Source organism: Setaria viridis, chromosome 8, assembly GCF_005286985.2.
Source record: "Setaria viridis chromosome 8, Setaria_viridis_v4.0, whole genome shotgun sequence".
Taxonomy (NCBI): Eukaryota; Viridiplantae; Streptophyta; class Magnoliopsida; order Poales; family Poaceae; genus Setaria; species Setaria viridis.
Window position 1 is genome coordinate 36,467,693 of NC_048270.2, and position 14,335 is coordinate 36,482,027.

Here is a 14,335-nt window from a genome sequence, read left to right on the forward strand (position 1 = left end):
TGAGAGCTAACCACACGAGCTTGTCGTGCTTAGGCAAAGAAATTTTCAAGCATCAGCGAACACGTATGCGACTGAACACGAGTAGTTGGAACTTGTTTTTGCATTGTTAGCAAGGGGACGAGAGGAGAAGCTGGAGAATTCAAATGGCATGCATGCATCTTCCAAGCAAAACCACGTCACGTTTAGTAGAAACTGTTTTCAGCTGTATGTGAACGCTCCATGAGATGCCTTCTCTCGGATTAAATTCCATTTAATTTTGCTCAAGCAGGGGACGAGCTGAGGAGACCAGAAATGGATTAGAGCTCAGCTCACACATTAGGCATAAGAAAATTCACGTCCTGAAACCGTGTAACAGTAAAATTTAGCAAGATTGTAGGGATTAAAGAAAGCCCATTACTGGTGGCCAAAGTCGTAGATGTTGATACGGAGAGATTATGCCAACAGCCGTCTCCCAGTCAGAAACAAACTTGTACAACCTTTTCCGTGGTAGAATCGTACTACTCCGTATCGAAATATTTATCGCTGTTGACTGAGATATTTTAAAAAGAATTTATTTTTTTCCATATTTGCAATAAATTTTTGAGATAACAAAAAAAAATGAATCTGTAAAAATATTGAGATGGGCATGAACAAAAGGAAAGCAGCAGTATGTGAACTCTTTGGACTTAGTGGTGAGAATTAAAGGATTGAAAATAAACAAATTTCTTAAAATACAGTTAATATGTTCCATGTCATAGCTAGTGTAAAATTTGATTTAATATATGATTATAAAACATGACAAAGTATTAGCCGCTCAATCGCGTTGGCTGCCGTCCTAGTTAGTACGAAAATGTCTGCTAACCTATCACCGTTCTTGGGATTAACTAACAATGCAATCAACACCAAAAGCATGGGTTGGTGCAAAAAAATTGAAGGAGATTAACTATACGTAGCGTTGATCGACCGCCACCGCCCGTTAATTTTTCTTCTCCTCCAATATGATTGTCAGGTCAGCCATTGCAGACGGCCGTTCAGTTCAGGTGTTTTATCCCCAGCTAGCATCAACTTACCAACTTACCATAGTTTTATATATAGGGCATGTGGCAATTCTTCATAAACCGCAAGTAGTTTAGCGACTAGCAGCAGACAGTTGTTACTTGTTCTTGGCTGTCATGGCGAAGTTCTCCATGGCGGCCTCCAACCTCTGCGTGGCCATTGTTGCCCTGGCCGCGGTTGCGGCGGCTGCCGTCGGCGAGGCCGCCGCCGTCGAGCACACCTTTGTTGTAAGTTCAGAATATAGAGCGAGCAATGCGTGACAATCGATCGATCGATCGATTCATGCTTGATTTGTTCCAATATGCCTGATGATATAGGTGAGCGAGATGAAGATGACGCACCTGTGCAACGAGACGCTGGTCACCGTGGTGAACGGGCAGCTCCCTGGTCCGGCGATCGAGGTCACCGAGGGAGACTCCGTCGCCGTCCATGTCGTCAACAAGTCTCCCCACAACATAACAATCCATTGGTAATCAAATAATGACCAAGTATTTACCCAGTGAACTGCACGCATAACCAATTCTGATCCTGCATTTGCATGTCTTCTCTGAATAACCAAGTACTACTCGCTAATCTTGTGCTTTGCTGATCTGTTAATCATGTGCTTTGCTAATCTTGTGCTTTGTGATCGATGCATGAAGGCACGGATTGAAGCAGCGGCTCAACTGCTGGGCCGACGGTGTGCCGATGGTCACGCAGTGCCCTATCCGGCCAGGCCACAACTTCACCTACCGTCTCAACGTCACCGGGCAGGAAGGCACCCTGTGGTGGCACGCTCACGTCTCCTGCCTCCGGGCGAGCCTGCACGGCGCCTTCATCATCCGGCCACGGCACGCCTACCCATTTCCGAAGCCCGACAAGGAGATCCCCATCGTTATAGGTTCTTCAGAGATTGTTCATATAGCAAATCCAGTTCTTGCAAATCAATTTGGCGTCGATGAGATTCTGATCGAGACCGAACTGGTGTGAATGATCTTGATCATGGCAGGTGAGTGGTGGAGCATGAACCTCGCGCAGTTGGCCAAGAACATGGAGGATGGCTACTACGATGACTCCTCCAGTGCAACCACAATCAATGGCAAGCTTGGAGATCTCTACAACTGCTCCGGTAATGATCTGTTTTTATATAACATGTATTCTACTGTGAAAAAATCGGAGCATGTCCATGTCTAAAAATGTTACTCTATTTCTCTTTATTTCTCTGATATAGTGAAAAATATTGGACCATGTCCATGTCTAGTTTAAAGGTTATTACTTTATTTCTCTTTATTTCTCTGATATAGTGAAAAATATTGGACCATGTCCATGTCTAGTTTAAAGGTTATTACTTTATTTCTCTTTTGTTCATCAACGTGAAGGGGTCGTGGAAGATGGCTTGGTGCTGGACGTGGAGCCCGGCAAGACCTACCTGCTCCGCCTCCTCAACGCCGCGCTCTACTCCGAGTACTACGTCAAGATCGCCGGGCACGAGTTCACGGTGGTCAGCGCCGACGCCAACTACGTCCGCCCTTTCACCACGGACGTCGTCGCCATCGGCCCCGGCGAGACGCTGGACGCGCTTGTGGTCGCCAACGCGATCCCCGGCAGGTACTACATGGTCGCCGTCGGTGGCCAGGCGCCCAAGCCCGACATCCAGATCCCCGAGACCCGGTCGAGAGCGACGGTGCGGTACGCGATCGGCGCCGGCAACGGTGACGAGGCGGCGCCGCCGGTGGCGCCGGAGATGCCTGACCAGCACGACTTCATGGTGTCCTTCAACTTCCATGGCAACTTGAGCAGCCTGAACCGGCCGGGCTCGCCGCCGGTGCCGGTGACTGCTGATGAGAGCCTGTTCGTCGTGCTCCGCATGGGCTCCATCTGCCGACGAGGTCGACTGTCTTGCAAGAGGAGCGGGAGCAAGGAGTCCATCATCGTGGAGACCATGAACAACGTGTCCTTCCAGCTCCCCGCCGTGGCGGCCGCCACGCCGCTGCTGGAGGAGCTCTACTACGACCGCCGCCGCAACGGAACGGTCGGCGGCAGCGGGCTTGACCAGCTGTACACGCTGCCGGACAGGCCGGCGAGGCCGTTCAACTACACCGACCGCGCCCTGATCCCGTGGGGTCCCAACGAGGCGTGGCTGGAGCCGACGGAGAAAGCGGCGGTGGCGCGGCGGTTCCGGCATGGCGCGGTGGTGGACATCGTGTTCCAGAACGCGGCGATGATGGACACCGACAACCACCCGATGCACCTGCACGGGCATGACATGTTCGTGCTCGCTCAGGGGCACGACAACTACGACACGGTGAGGGACGTGGCGAGGTACAATCTCGTGGATCCGCCGCTCAAGAACACGGTGCTTGTCCCCAGGCTAGGGTGGGCTGCCGTCCGGTTCTTGGCCGACAATCCAGGTGCGTACCCAGGGCATGGGTTTGTTCATCCAATCATTCCAGTATGTTTGTCATAAACTGTTTATTTGGGTTTCCTTGAGAATTTGGAAACTTTGAAACTATAATACGTAAGGGCAACACAGGAAATCTGATATGAGGGGAGGGGGGGGGGGGGGGGGGGGCGGGGCGAGAGAGAGACAATTTTACTCCATTGTTTACTTGGTACTTCCTCCATTTCAAATTATAAGTCATTCCAAAAATCTTGAGGAGTCAAAGCATCTCAAGTTTGACTAAAATTATAGAGAAAATTATAAAGATTTATGACATCAAATAGGTATACTATGAAAATATAATTGATGAAGAATATAATGATACTTAGTTGACATCATAAATATTATTATATTATCATATAAATTTGGTCAAACTTGAGATACTTTGACTCTCCAAGATTCTTGGAATGACTTATAATTTGGGATGGAGGGAGTATATACTAATGCATATAGTCATTTTTTAGAAATGAAGTGTGCAAGTTTTCCCATGGGATCTGATGCTTCTCTCTCTTATACATTTTATTTTATAGGGGTGTGGTACATGCATTGCCACTACGAGCTTCATGTGTCGATTGGAATGGCGGCTGTGTTCATCATAGAAGACGGGCCAACATTGGAATCAGCTCTTCCGCCACCGCCTGTAGATTTTCCGAAATGTGACCAGCAATAGTCTAGCAGTGACAGGAAAAAGAGTGATATCTTGGACATTAATTAACATTATAAAGAAACGAGGTTGGCTTTTTATTATTTTTGATAATTTATACAAGGGGTAACAGTTTGATTCCATTGGCACAAGGGCTGCAACTTTGCATTAATTAGTAACAATATGATTTACCTCAGCATAGGCTGATGTCATTTTAATGATTAATGATGACATAATAATTGGGACTAACTTCCTTTTCTAGTAGATAAGAAATTAGTCTTATAGTTGCAAGGTGATGGACCTAGGTGAGGAAACATATAAAAAACAGTTTAAAAACTTCAAAAAAAAAATCAAATGAAGACACATTATTATAACGTACCGAAAGAAGCGAAGCAGTCAAAGCTCTGAGTGACAGTGTTGAAGGCTGAACGATCAGCTGTCTGATGTTGGATAACATGGTTGTGCAGCAATTAGTTTTTTTTCCCGAACGGCCACAGATTGCGCCATTTCTATTACTGTAGCAGAGAAATACAAGCACGAGATCACAAATTTGGTGAGAAACCAGTATGCTATACATCCTATACACTCATGGTGGAGGTTAGCCTCCCTCCAGTAGCGCAGCTAGTTTTTTTGCTCCGGCCATGCACCAGACGGCCGCCTCGCTTTTAATCTTGCATGTGAGAGCTGTAGCTGAGCACTCTTTTCTCTCAAAGGTCCTAGCGACAGTTCCCAAGCTACCAAAATGATGAGAGACCGAAGTCCTTTTCGCGGCACCCCGGCTGTTGCAGCTAGTGCAAACCATCAGTCCCTAACCGACTCAGTGCGCCCATTCCAAAGGCTGAATTTGTGGGCAGGATATCCAAGATGCCATTGAGTCCCAAACACGCCTAGAGTATCGGCATTCGGCCATAATGTGCAGGTGCATAGTGGGCAGGTTGGGTTTCGCGGCCATCCACGCACTGCTAAGCGATCAGCTAGCAGTCCAGACTCTGTTGCGGATTATCAGCCAAGCGAAAAACTTGCGCTTTGCTGGCGCCCACAGCTTCCAAATGATTGGCCGAAGATTGAAGGGCATGGCTCCTATACATAAATTGTGCTGACGCGGACGAACATCCCCGAGTTAGAGAGCTTCCATGTCACACTGTCAGTTACCCCCGGTAGTAGCTGGACTCCTTGCACCAGCCTCCATAATTCAACGAACTCCTGCAAGAATCCGACCGTAAGACCCGGCCGGAGGTTGATGTCGCGTACCCACAGGCAGGGCCGGCTCTATAATTCCGAGGGTCCTTGGGCAAGGATAAAAATAAGGGTCCGTTGAACTAATTTTTAATATGAAAACTTAAGTATACGGTACAAATAATAAAAATTACTTTGCAATATATAGCTCATAAAACATAAAAATAGTGGAAAAAAAACTAAAAACAATAACCATTATGATCACCTCAAATAAAAATATAATGCTTCAATGCTTTGTAAAAAACTGACTTCGGGCATTTCTTGATGCAAAATCTTCAAGAACAATATCAAGATTAATGTCGTCCAAAACATCATTCGCTATGCTGCACATAGCCAAGCCATTCAATCTTTTTATGACATAGTTGATCTAAAATAATATTAATTAGATAATTGCTTTTTAACAAAATTGACGTAAAAGAAAATAAAATGGAAGCGCTCGCCTTTGACGTGCTCGGTGCTCCAAGCGATCAAGACGTGCTCCACTGCTCCAAAAGGCAGAAGCGGCGCTCGGCAATCCAACCCTGACATCCTGACGGTCTGACACGGCGCTCGATGCTCCAGAGTCCAAACGCTGCGTCTCAGCGCTCGCCTGATCGCCTCCTGCACCCGCTGAGGCGCTGACCTGCGCGATGAGGTGACAATCGGATCGATGGGGGGCGGCGGCATGGAGTTAGGACTCAGGAGCGTATACGACGCAGGCATACGGAGAGTTGAAGACACAGAGTCAGGGCGTCAGGCGTCAGGACGCAATTTGGCAGGCCTGGCTCGCTCTGATTGCCTGATGCTCTGATCGAATCGGAATCCGCGGCGGCATGGCCAAACGTATTTGGCAGGCCTGGCAAGCAATTTGGTAGGCCCAATTTAGCACGGATGGAAGGCAAGCAGCAGTTGTTACACGTGCTATTTAAAAAAGCCGAAACAAAATGCACCAATCAAATTATATATACTAACTATCTATATGGTCATGGGCTCCTGGTTCGTGGGCCTCGGGCGGTCGCACGACCTGCCCTCCCCCTAGAGCCGGCCCTGCCCACAGGTGATTTTGGACGGCGTCCTTCAATCTCCCGTTTTCCTTCCGGGTGGCGACGAATACACTGGGAGCAATGTCCTTTGGTCGTCTCCCATTTGCCCATGCGGAGTGCCAGAAGGAAAGGTGTGCCCCATCTCCGATGTGTGTTTTCGTGCATGCTGCAAACAGAAGCTTGTCAGTCTCATTGCACGGCCCATATATGGTCTTCCCCTGTCGGATTGCTCATGCCACAGCCACCTGATCCGCAGCGCCCTTGCGAACAAGTTAAGATCCATGACTCCCGGCCCATAGTCGGCCAATGTACCTTGCACTTGCCCCCCGTTAGGCGTTGATCTCCAGCCCAGAGGAATCTCTTCAGCAACTTGTCTAAGTCTTCCAGAATCTCTTTTGGTGCCTTCATCACCGTCAGCAAGTAACCTGTAGCGAAGAGAGGACGGCCTTGGTTAAAGTCAGTCTGCCGGCCTGGATGATGTTTCGCCCCCACCACCCAGTAAGCTAGCTTGCTGGCTGCCTTGTCAGCCAGCGGTTGGAAATCCACCTTTTTTTAGGCCATGTATAGTTGCCTCCAAACTCCTAACTTTGACACTATGCAAAAAGAAGATTCCCCCTCACATCAAACTTGCGGTGCATGTATGGAGTACTAAATATAGACGAAATCAAAAACTAATTGCACAGTTTTGTTGTACTTTGCGAGATGAATCTTTTGAGCCTAATTAGTCAATATTTGGATAATAATTCACAAATACAAACGAAACGCTACAGTTGCGCATTTATGGCAAATACCAATTTTGCCATTCCCAAATTGGGAACTAAACAAGGCTTTAATCGTCGAACGGACAAGGGCAAACCTAGGAATTTAATGGGGAAATTTCCACGTTGTGCAGGGAAGCAGTCAAGGATGTCATCAAGGTCAAAGCCTTCACAGCGTATAGGGATGATCGAGGATTTCTGGATGTTGCAGCACAACCCTGTGACCTTGCCCAAGTATTCCAGGAGCCTGGACAAATTTGCCACCACTTTAATAAATGCAGTATTCTTTAATAAATGCAGTTTAATTGGCTCCTGGAACTTATATCTCGGATGGCTGGTGTTAGCTAGCCTGAGAGCAAGCAGTTTGGTGAAGAGCTTGGCAATACTATGGATGAGGCTTATTGGCCGGTAATCTGAGATCCTTTTTGCTCCTGTTTTCTTTGGCAGTAGAACAGTCTTAGCAGTGTTCAAGAGGTCCAAGTTTAGACTGCGCAAACTGTGTAGCGTGTGAAGCGTTGTCATTAGGTCGCCCTTGATGATGGGCCAGCATGCGCGGAGGAAAGCTCCGGTAAAGCCACCCGGCCCCGGCGCTTAATCAGGTGGTGTTTGCATTATTGCCGCTAGGGTCTCCTCTTCTGTGAATGGTGCATCCAGGGGAGCTCCCATCACTGCTGAGAGGTGCGACTTGGCAAGGGCAGCCTTTTCATCATGGGATGTCGCCCATCCGGCATCGTGCTAAATCCGCCGAATGTGGTTTCGTGTCTTCGGCGGCCATTAGCCTTGAGATGAAAAAATTTGGTGTTTGCTTCCCCTTCTCGCAGGTTAGTGATCCTTGATGTTGGATATCATTATTTCAACACTTGATGCCTGCTTCTTACGGGCCCTGTTAATCACCGCATAACCCATAATCCTGCGCTTTAACCCTTTTCGAAGATGGAACTCTGCCGTGGATAATTCTCTATTTTCTTGTGCGATGTCGAGCCTTTGGATGAGCTCAAGTGCCATGAGGAGCATAAGTTTATTGTCGGAGATAATCGAGCGGCTCCAAGATCGGAGGTGCCTGGATGTTGCTGACAGTTTCGGTTTTGTAGATGAATCTCCTTTAATTGACATTGGTTGGTTGAGCGCCTGGCGAAATTGACGCATGCGGCTTCTGTTAAGGTTACGATTGTTTATGTCACCCAGCATCAACCAGCAGGAGTGTCCATCTTCGGGTTTTAATTCACGGAGGAAGGCCGGTTTTAGGCCGTCCCGCACCGGCCCATACACCACAGTCAGTTTGAATGAGATGTCGGAGTCTTTGCAGCTTACTATTGCAGAAATAGAAAAACGCCTGATTATGATGTCTTGCAAATCTATAGCGTTGCTGTTCCATAATAAGAGGATTCCTCCTCTTGTCCCTGTGGCCGGCTTGAACACGAAGCTATCTAGCTTGTAACCTCCCAGGAAAGCCGCAAGATGGCCATCTATGTCGCTGAGTTTTGTTTCTTGTAGACATGCAAAGATGGCAGAAAGTACTTAAACAATTAACATGTTTGTGGCATGCCGACTTGAGGGGCTCCGTGATCAACCTTACCTCACGCAGGAGGTGATCGAGTCTGATACTCGCCAGAGCCGCCGGCAAATAAGAGCAAGTAGACAACATAACAGCGAAGAAGAAGAAACGTTCTTTGGGCGCTCCGTGGTCAACGATACGTAAGAGGTGACCGAGTCTGATACTCGCCGGAGCCGCCGCAGAAGAAGGATTAGACGACATCGCATTGGTGAAACAAAAACCACCTCCAGCAAGGCGTCGTCGAACTCGTCTAGGAACGCTTGGTCCAGCCCAAATAAGGTCGTGAGAGCAGCAACAATCTGCTCTGGGAGTGGACCATTGTACATGGCGACATACTCGGCAATCACCTGCTCAATAGGGGCGATATCAACTCCAGGAAGGGCCAGCTTCCTGCACAGGTTAATTTGGGCCCTTGCTTCTGCCGGTAGCGTCGGCTTCTTGGCCAGTCTTGCACTGCGGCGAACCTTCGTCATGTCGTAGGTGCGACGTGGGCGAGGTTGACGAGGCTGCCTCGCCGGCGGGGTCTCTAGGACGGCCGGCGCCGGCGGCTTGGCGAAGAACTGGTCCACCCCAGACGTGTTGCAGGGAGTGACAGCTGCCGCCGGCAGGTCCTGGGCCACCCCAGACGGGTCGATCGCCCCCGCTTCCTCTGCCACCTGGGCCACCTCGTTGGCCTGCAGCTCCAGGCAGTGCCGGTCCTGAGATTTGGGAGACCCAGGGTGAAAGTAAAACTTGGAGCCTTTAATATAAACATTATAACAAGTATATATAAAATATTACCAATAAATATTTAAATATATCTAAAAGTAATATTCATATCAAATTATTTATACATATTACCTTAAAAGTTTCTTCTAACATTTCTCGATATTTATACCTATCAAATGTTACGGTACTAAAATTATTATAAATACACAATAATTATAAATCAGTTGAGATTAAATAATTTGTGATAGTAAATTAATAATTAATGGTACGGAGAATTGAGGAATTGGCAATCGAATCACCTGGTCATAGAAGCGAATTGGCACCAACCGTAAGGTCCGCAAGCAACAAGCCGATTGGTCGCCGCAGAGTGGTCAGGAACAGCAATCGCCGGGCCGCCGGGTTGTGCGCGCGCGTGTATACAGCGATGAGTACCGTACCTGGATGATGGCGCAGACGCAGTCCAACAACCAGTTGTTGATGCACACGACGCGGCGGCGGCCCTAGCGGCGATCGGAGTTTTAATTGCGATTTGGATAATCCTTATGATCCCTGGCGGCGGCCCTTGCTGGCGGCTCCCTGGACGACGCGTACGAGTTTTGACGCTGGCCCCCGCGGCAGCCCCCTAAGACGACGCGTATGAGTTTTGCCTAGCGGCGGCCCCCTACACGACGTGTACGAGTTGCGTGACTGCGTTCAGCGTTCGTTGCTATTCCCGTCCTAATCCTAATTCCTAACTTGTTTGACACTTGAACCTAGGGTGGGCCCCTGGGATTTGGGGGCCCAGGGCGGCCCCCCCTGCCCCCCGCCAGGGCCGGCCCTGGCTCCAGGCGATCCAGCGCCTTCTCCACCATCTCCACGGTGACCGGCGGCTGCTCGGTCTCCGGGACCTGCAGGGCGCCCCGGAGACGGCCGAACACTGTCGAGAGCGGCACCGTGTCAGCGTGCGCGACCCCCGCCGCCCCAGCCGTCGTTGAGGAGACTGGCTCGGACCAGGCTTCAGTCCCATGGGACTGAACCTTGTCAGCCAGTCGGGTCGCCCTCAAGAGGAGGCCGTCGTGGAGCTCCCCGGGCACATGAAGTTACTTGGCCGCATCAAGCAGTGAAGATTGCAGTTTATATAAGAATCTGAACTTGAGTACCTTGGCGCTAGGCGTGTCCCCATCAGGCGTGCGTGGAGGCTGGTCCCGTTCAGTGGAAGCCGGTGGAGAGGCGTCGCGGCTGCGCTCGCCGCTGTGGCCACCGCCCCCACCATAACGCCTTAGGGAACGTTCTCGTTCCCTGACACCGGCTCTTGGGCCACCGAGCGTGCGCTGCGGAGGCCGCTGGAACGCTGGTACCAGTCCCGCTGCTGGTCGTCGGCGTCGTCGTCGTGCTCGTCGCATCGGCGGTAGTCCCCACCAAACTTGGGGTGGTCATTCTCCTAGGCCCGGCGTCCACCACGTTCCGGCTCCCGACGGTCGCTGCTGTCGCCGTACTGGACAGGCTCCTTGCCCCGTCCCACAGGCGCCTGCTCTGGGGCCTTGTCGCGGCGCCGTTCATGGTAGGGTGGTGGAACGTTGAAGGGTGGGAAGGCCGGCGAAGATGCCTCCACCCCATCAACAGCCCCGCGATGCCACAGCAGTCTCCGCTTCTCCGGCTCTAGCACTGCCACCTGCACACCAGTCCCCAAGAGGCTGTGTGGATCGGTGGACGTCGCCGTGTAGTCGTAGATCCACTCCAGGTGCATGATGATGCAATACTTGATCCCCCGCTGCCAGCGTTCCGACGGGGTCTTGGAGATGTGCGCACGGCACCCTCGGCCCATGTAGTGAACACAAGCCAGAGCCACTTTGGAATCTTGCTCGGGTTCGCTGTTCAAGCCCAGAGATCAATGGTTCTGGTGTTGTTGGGGTATGTCGTACGCACATCTATGGGGTCCATCAGAAGGTTTGGACAGTCCTAAATATGAGGCTGGACACCGAGACGCATCTGACATGGAGACCATGACGCAGAACAACGTAGTCTACATAAAAAGATAGGAACTAGTCAAGGATCAGGAAAGTACTCGTTGTAAATTCTTGTAACCAGCCGACCTGTAACCCTACCCCCGGCAATATAAGTTGAAGCAGGGATCCCCTCTAAAAAAATTCAATCCAACCAACACACAAGACGTAGGGTATCACGCAATCTAGCGGTCAGAACCTATCTAAATCGTGTGTCTGCATTTACCTCCGAGTTCCTGATCGATCTTGATGAGCCCCACTAACCAAAACATACCTCAGGCAACTCCCTCGGTAGGTTGCTGGGTTTAAATACCAACAGCTGGTGCGCCAAGTAGGCGACCTCGCCGAGAATCCACTAGCGAACTCGATGGCACAAGTCATCATCAAGCCAATAGTCACGTTCGAAACAGGCGCGACGTTTGTATTCGGCTCCTGGGTTTCCATCGTAGATGGTGCTGGAAATTTCCACCGCCACATTGCGTCAACCTCGGAGAAGAAGCAGCAAACCATGAAGCTCCAGCGCCAAGCTCTAGAGGATCTTGTCGAGAATTTCGGTGAATTTTCAATTTTTGACTTAGTCAGAGGCTGGGGGGATGAGTCCGAGTTCAACTCGACTTCTTCTGATAGTCGGATTGACTTTCACGAGCTGGCACATAAGCCATCGTGCGAGTTGGACTATCACCTGAGTCGATTCCCGTTCGGACTCCGCAACGCGACCTCTATTTATCAGGCTGCTCTATCCAGATCACAATCTGATATGGAGACGATCGAGGACCTCAACTACTACATGGATCCGGACAAGGAGACTCCTTTATCAGGTCCGCAGCAGGGCCTGGTAATCATATCAACTTCCAAAGGTAAATTCGTCTACTGGCCCAACATGAAGCCACCCGCTCTTGCCAAAGATGATGATTCGCACCTCATCGCCTACCTCGACACTCTCCCGTACCAAGATGGAGCTCCTCTATCGCCCATCTACAAGGAAGGTGGCACCATGAAGGTCATCACTTCAAGCTCAGGAAGCCACTCTCTAGAGCAAAAACTCTTTGTCGTCATTACTGGACAAGAGGATGAAGAAGAAGAGCAATGGGATAGAAACCCACGACATGAGCATCACCTGGATGACATCTCGCAGGATGAACTTACTGCCAACGTTGTTGAAGAAGAGACCGAAGATCACAGAACTCGACGACGAGCAAGAAACGCCGCAAGAGCAAAGCACCGCTGCCGCCTTGCAGCAGACCTACCAATCCAAAACCTGAATAACACCTTTGAAGCAGTTCAAACACGTCACCATCGTACTCCCTTGGCTACCATCGCGTCTATTGATCTCATCACCCATGCGATGCCTCAGAATAAGTACACCACACAGTTAGCTGAACTGGTAGAACTTGTGAATGAACAACTTGATCAGCAGAATCCGATACAGTCAATCAAACACTCCCCATCCCAGCGAAGTCAACATGGCAGCAGCCATAGAGGCCCTCCGTCCAGACCAAGTCAACTCAGAGGCACCAGACCAATCCAAGCTGGAACTGAAGGTAGTCGGGCAGGACCCTAGGGAGGCCGTGACTATTGGGATACGAGGTAGGCTACGCTAGCGCAAAACAAAATTTTTACCACGTAAACCAGGAAAACTGTCGTATATGGATCACGGGATTACCACTCGGCGCACTGGTGCGGAAGATGTAGAATCGTGTCGGGGTAGCGAAGTCTATCAGCGTAGTCGGACACGTAGTTGATCACGTCGACGTCGAGCAGCTCCTCAGTAGCTCGTCCACGTACAGCGAGGTCGTCCTCTTGCCGCGGCTCGTTGTCAGCTCGTCGTGGCTCGTCGGCGGCTCATCCAAGTGCTGTAGGTGCAACACCTCCAAGGTATCCACACATGCAGGGAGGAAGCATCGCAAGCTGGACTGCTAGGTCCGCGAGTTGCAACAGGCGAGGGCGTGGGAGGTGCGACGGCTATGCCTTTTACAAAAGGTGTGTAAACCCTAGGGCGCCCCATCCCTCTATTTATAGAGGTTCCTGACGGGTCTCTGGGTTTGAGGCCCATTAGTACTTCTAAACCTGATCCAATTCAGATCACATCCAAATTGGGCTTCCAACCCCTTAAGTGTGTGACCCTATAGGTTCGGATACGTATAGACATGGCCCGAGTACTCCTACTTAGCCCAATAGTCGGTAGCGGCCTCTAGCAAGACGTGCCAACTCCTATAGCACACGAAGATCATATCAGATGAACCGTCACAACATTACGTACATGCTATTCCCTTTGCCTCACGATATTTGGTCTAGCTCCAAGCCGACCGTTCTTTCTCGATCCTGTGATTCGGAATCCCTTTGTAGGTTAACTCTTAACCGTTTGTAGCATGACCATGCATTTCCGGATCCGATCACTCAAGGGGCCCAGAGATATCACTCTCAATCAGAGAGGGGTAAATCCCATCTTGATTGACCATGCCTCATAGCATGCTTCTTGACAAACCCGAAAGCTACCTTTTTAACTACCCTATTACGGTGTAACACCTGCTATTTTAGCCATCAAAAGTAATTCTGAAGAGATAGAAGCAAATCATGAAGAAAAGGAGAAGAAATTGGCTAAAAATCAAATTCGAGTCAAATTTGGCCGAAATTTGAATTTTTAATTCGAAATTCAGAAAAATTTGGCAAAAATATGGAATAGAAGGATAAGAGTGTTTAGAACTTCAATATCAAGACTAGGGACAACAATCTGGACCTAAATATTTCAAGAAAACCAAAAGAAGAAATCAAAATAGAAGAGCACTATTCACAATCCGACAATAGGAATTTCAGAAAAACAGCACAAGAGTCCATTTTGGAAATTAATTTCTGCCAAAATTTTCAAATAAGTGGACCAAGGCAACTATACAGTGATGAATTATGGACTTTGGACAAATAGATTCGGGTGTTGTTGATCAGGAACAGTAAAGGGAACAAATTCAAAATTTAGCTCAAA

General features: G+C 49.5%; 1 protein-coding gene across 1 annotated transcript; it reads left to right on the top strand.

The window, feature by feature from the left end:
• The first annotated feature begins 1,151 nt into the window (after positions 1-1,151).
• Positions 1,152-4,785, top strand: LOC117833703 (laccase-15). The gene is made up of 6 exons (XM_034713297.2): positions 1,152-1,262; positions 1,353-1,504; positions 1,677-1,915; positions 2,024-2,143; positions 2,394-3,425; positions 3,985-4,785. The coding sequence occupies exons 1-6, from the start codon at positions 1,152-1,154 to the stop codon at positions 4,122-4,124; spliced, it is 1,794 nt and encodes a 597-aa protein (XP_034569188.1). The 3' UTR covers positions 4,125-4,785.
• Positions 4,786-14,335: the final 9,550 nt, after the last annotated feature.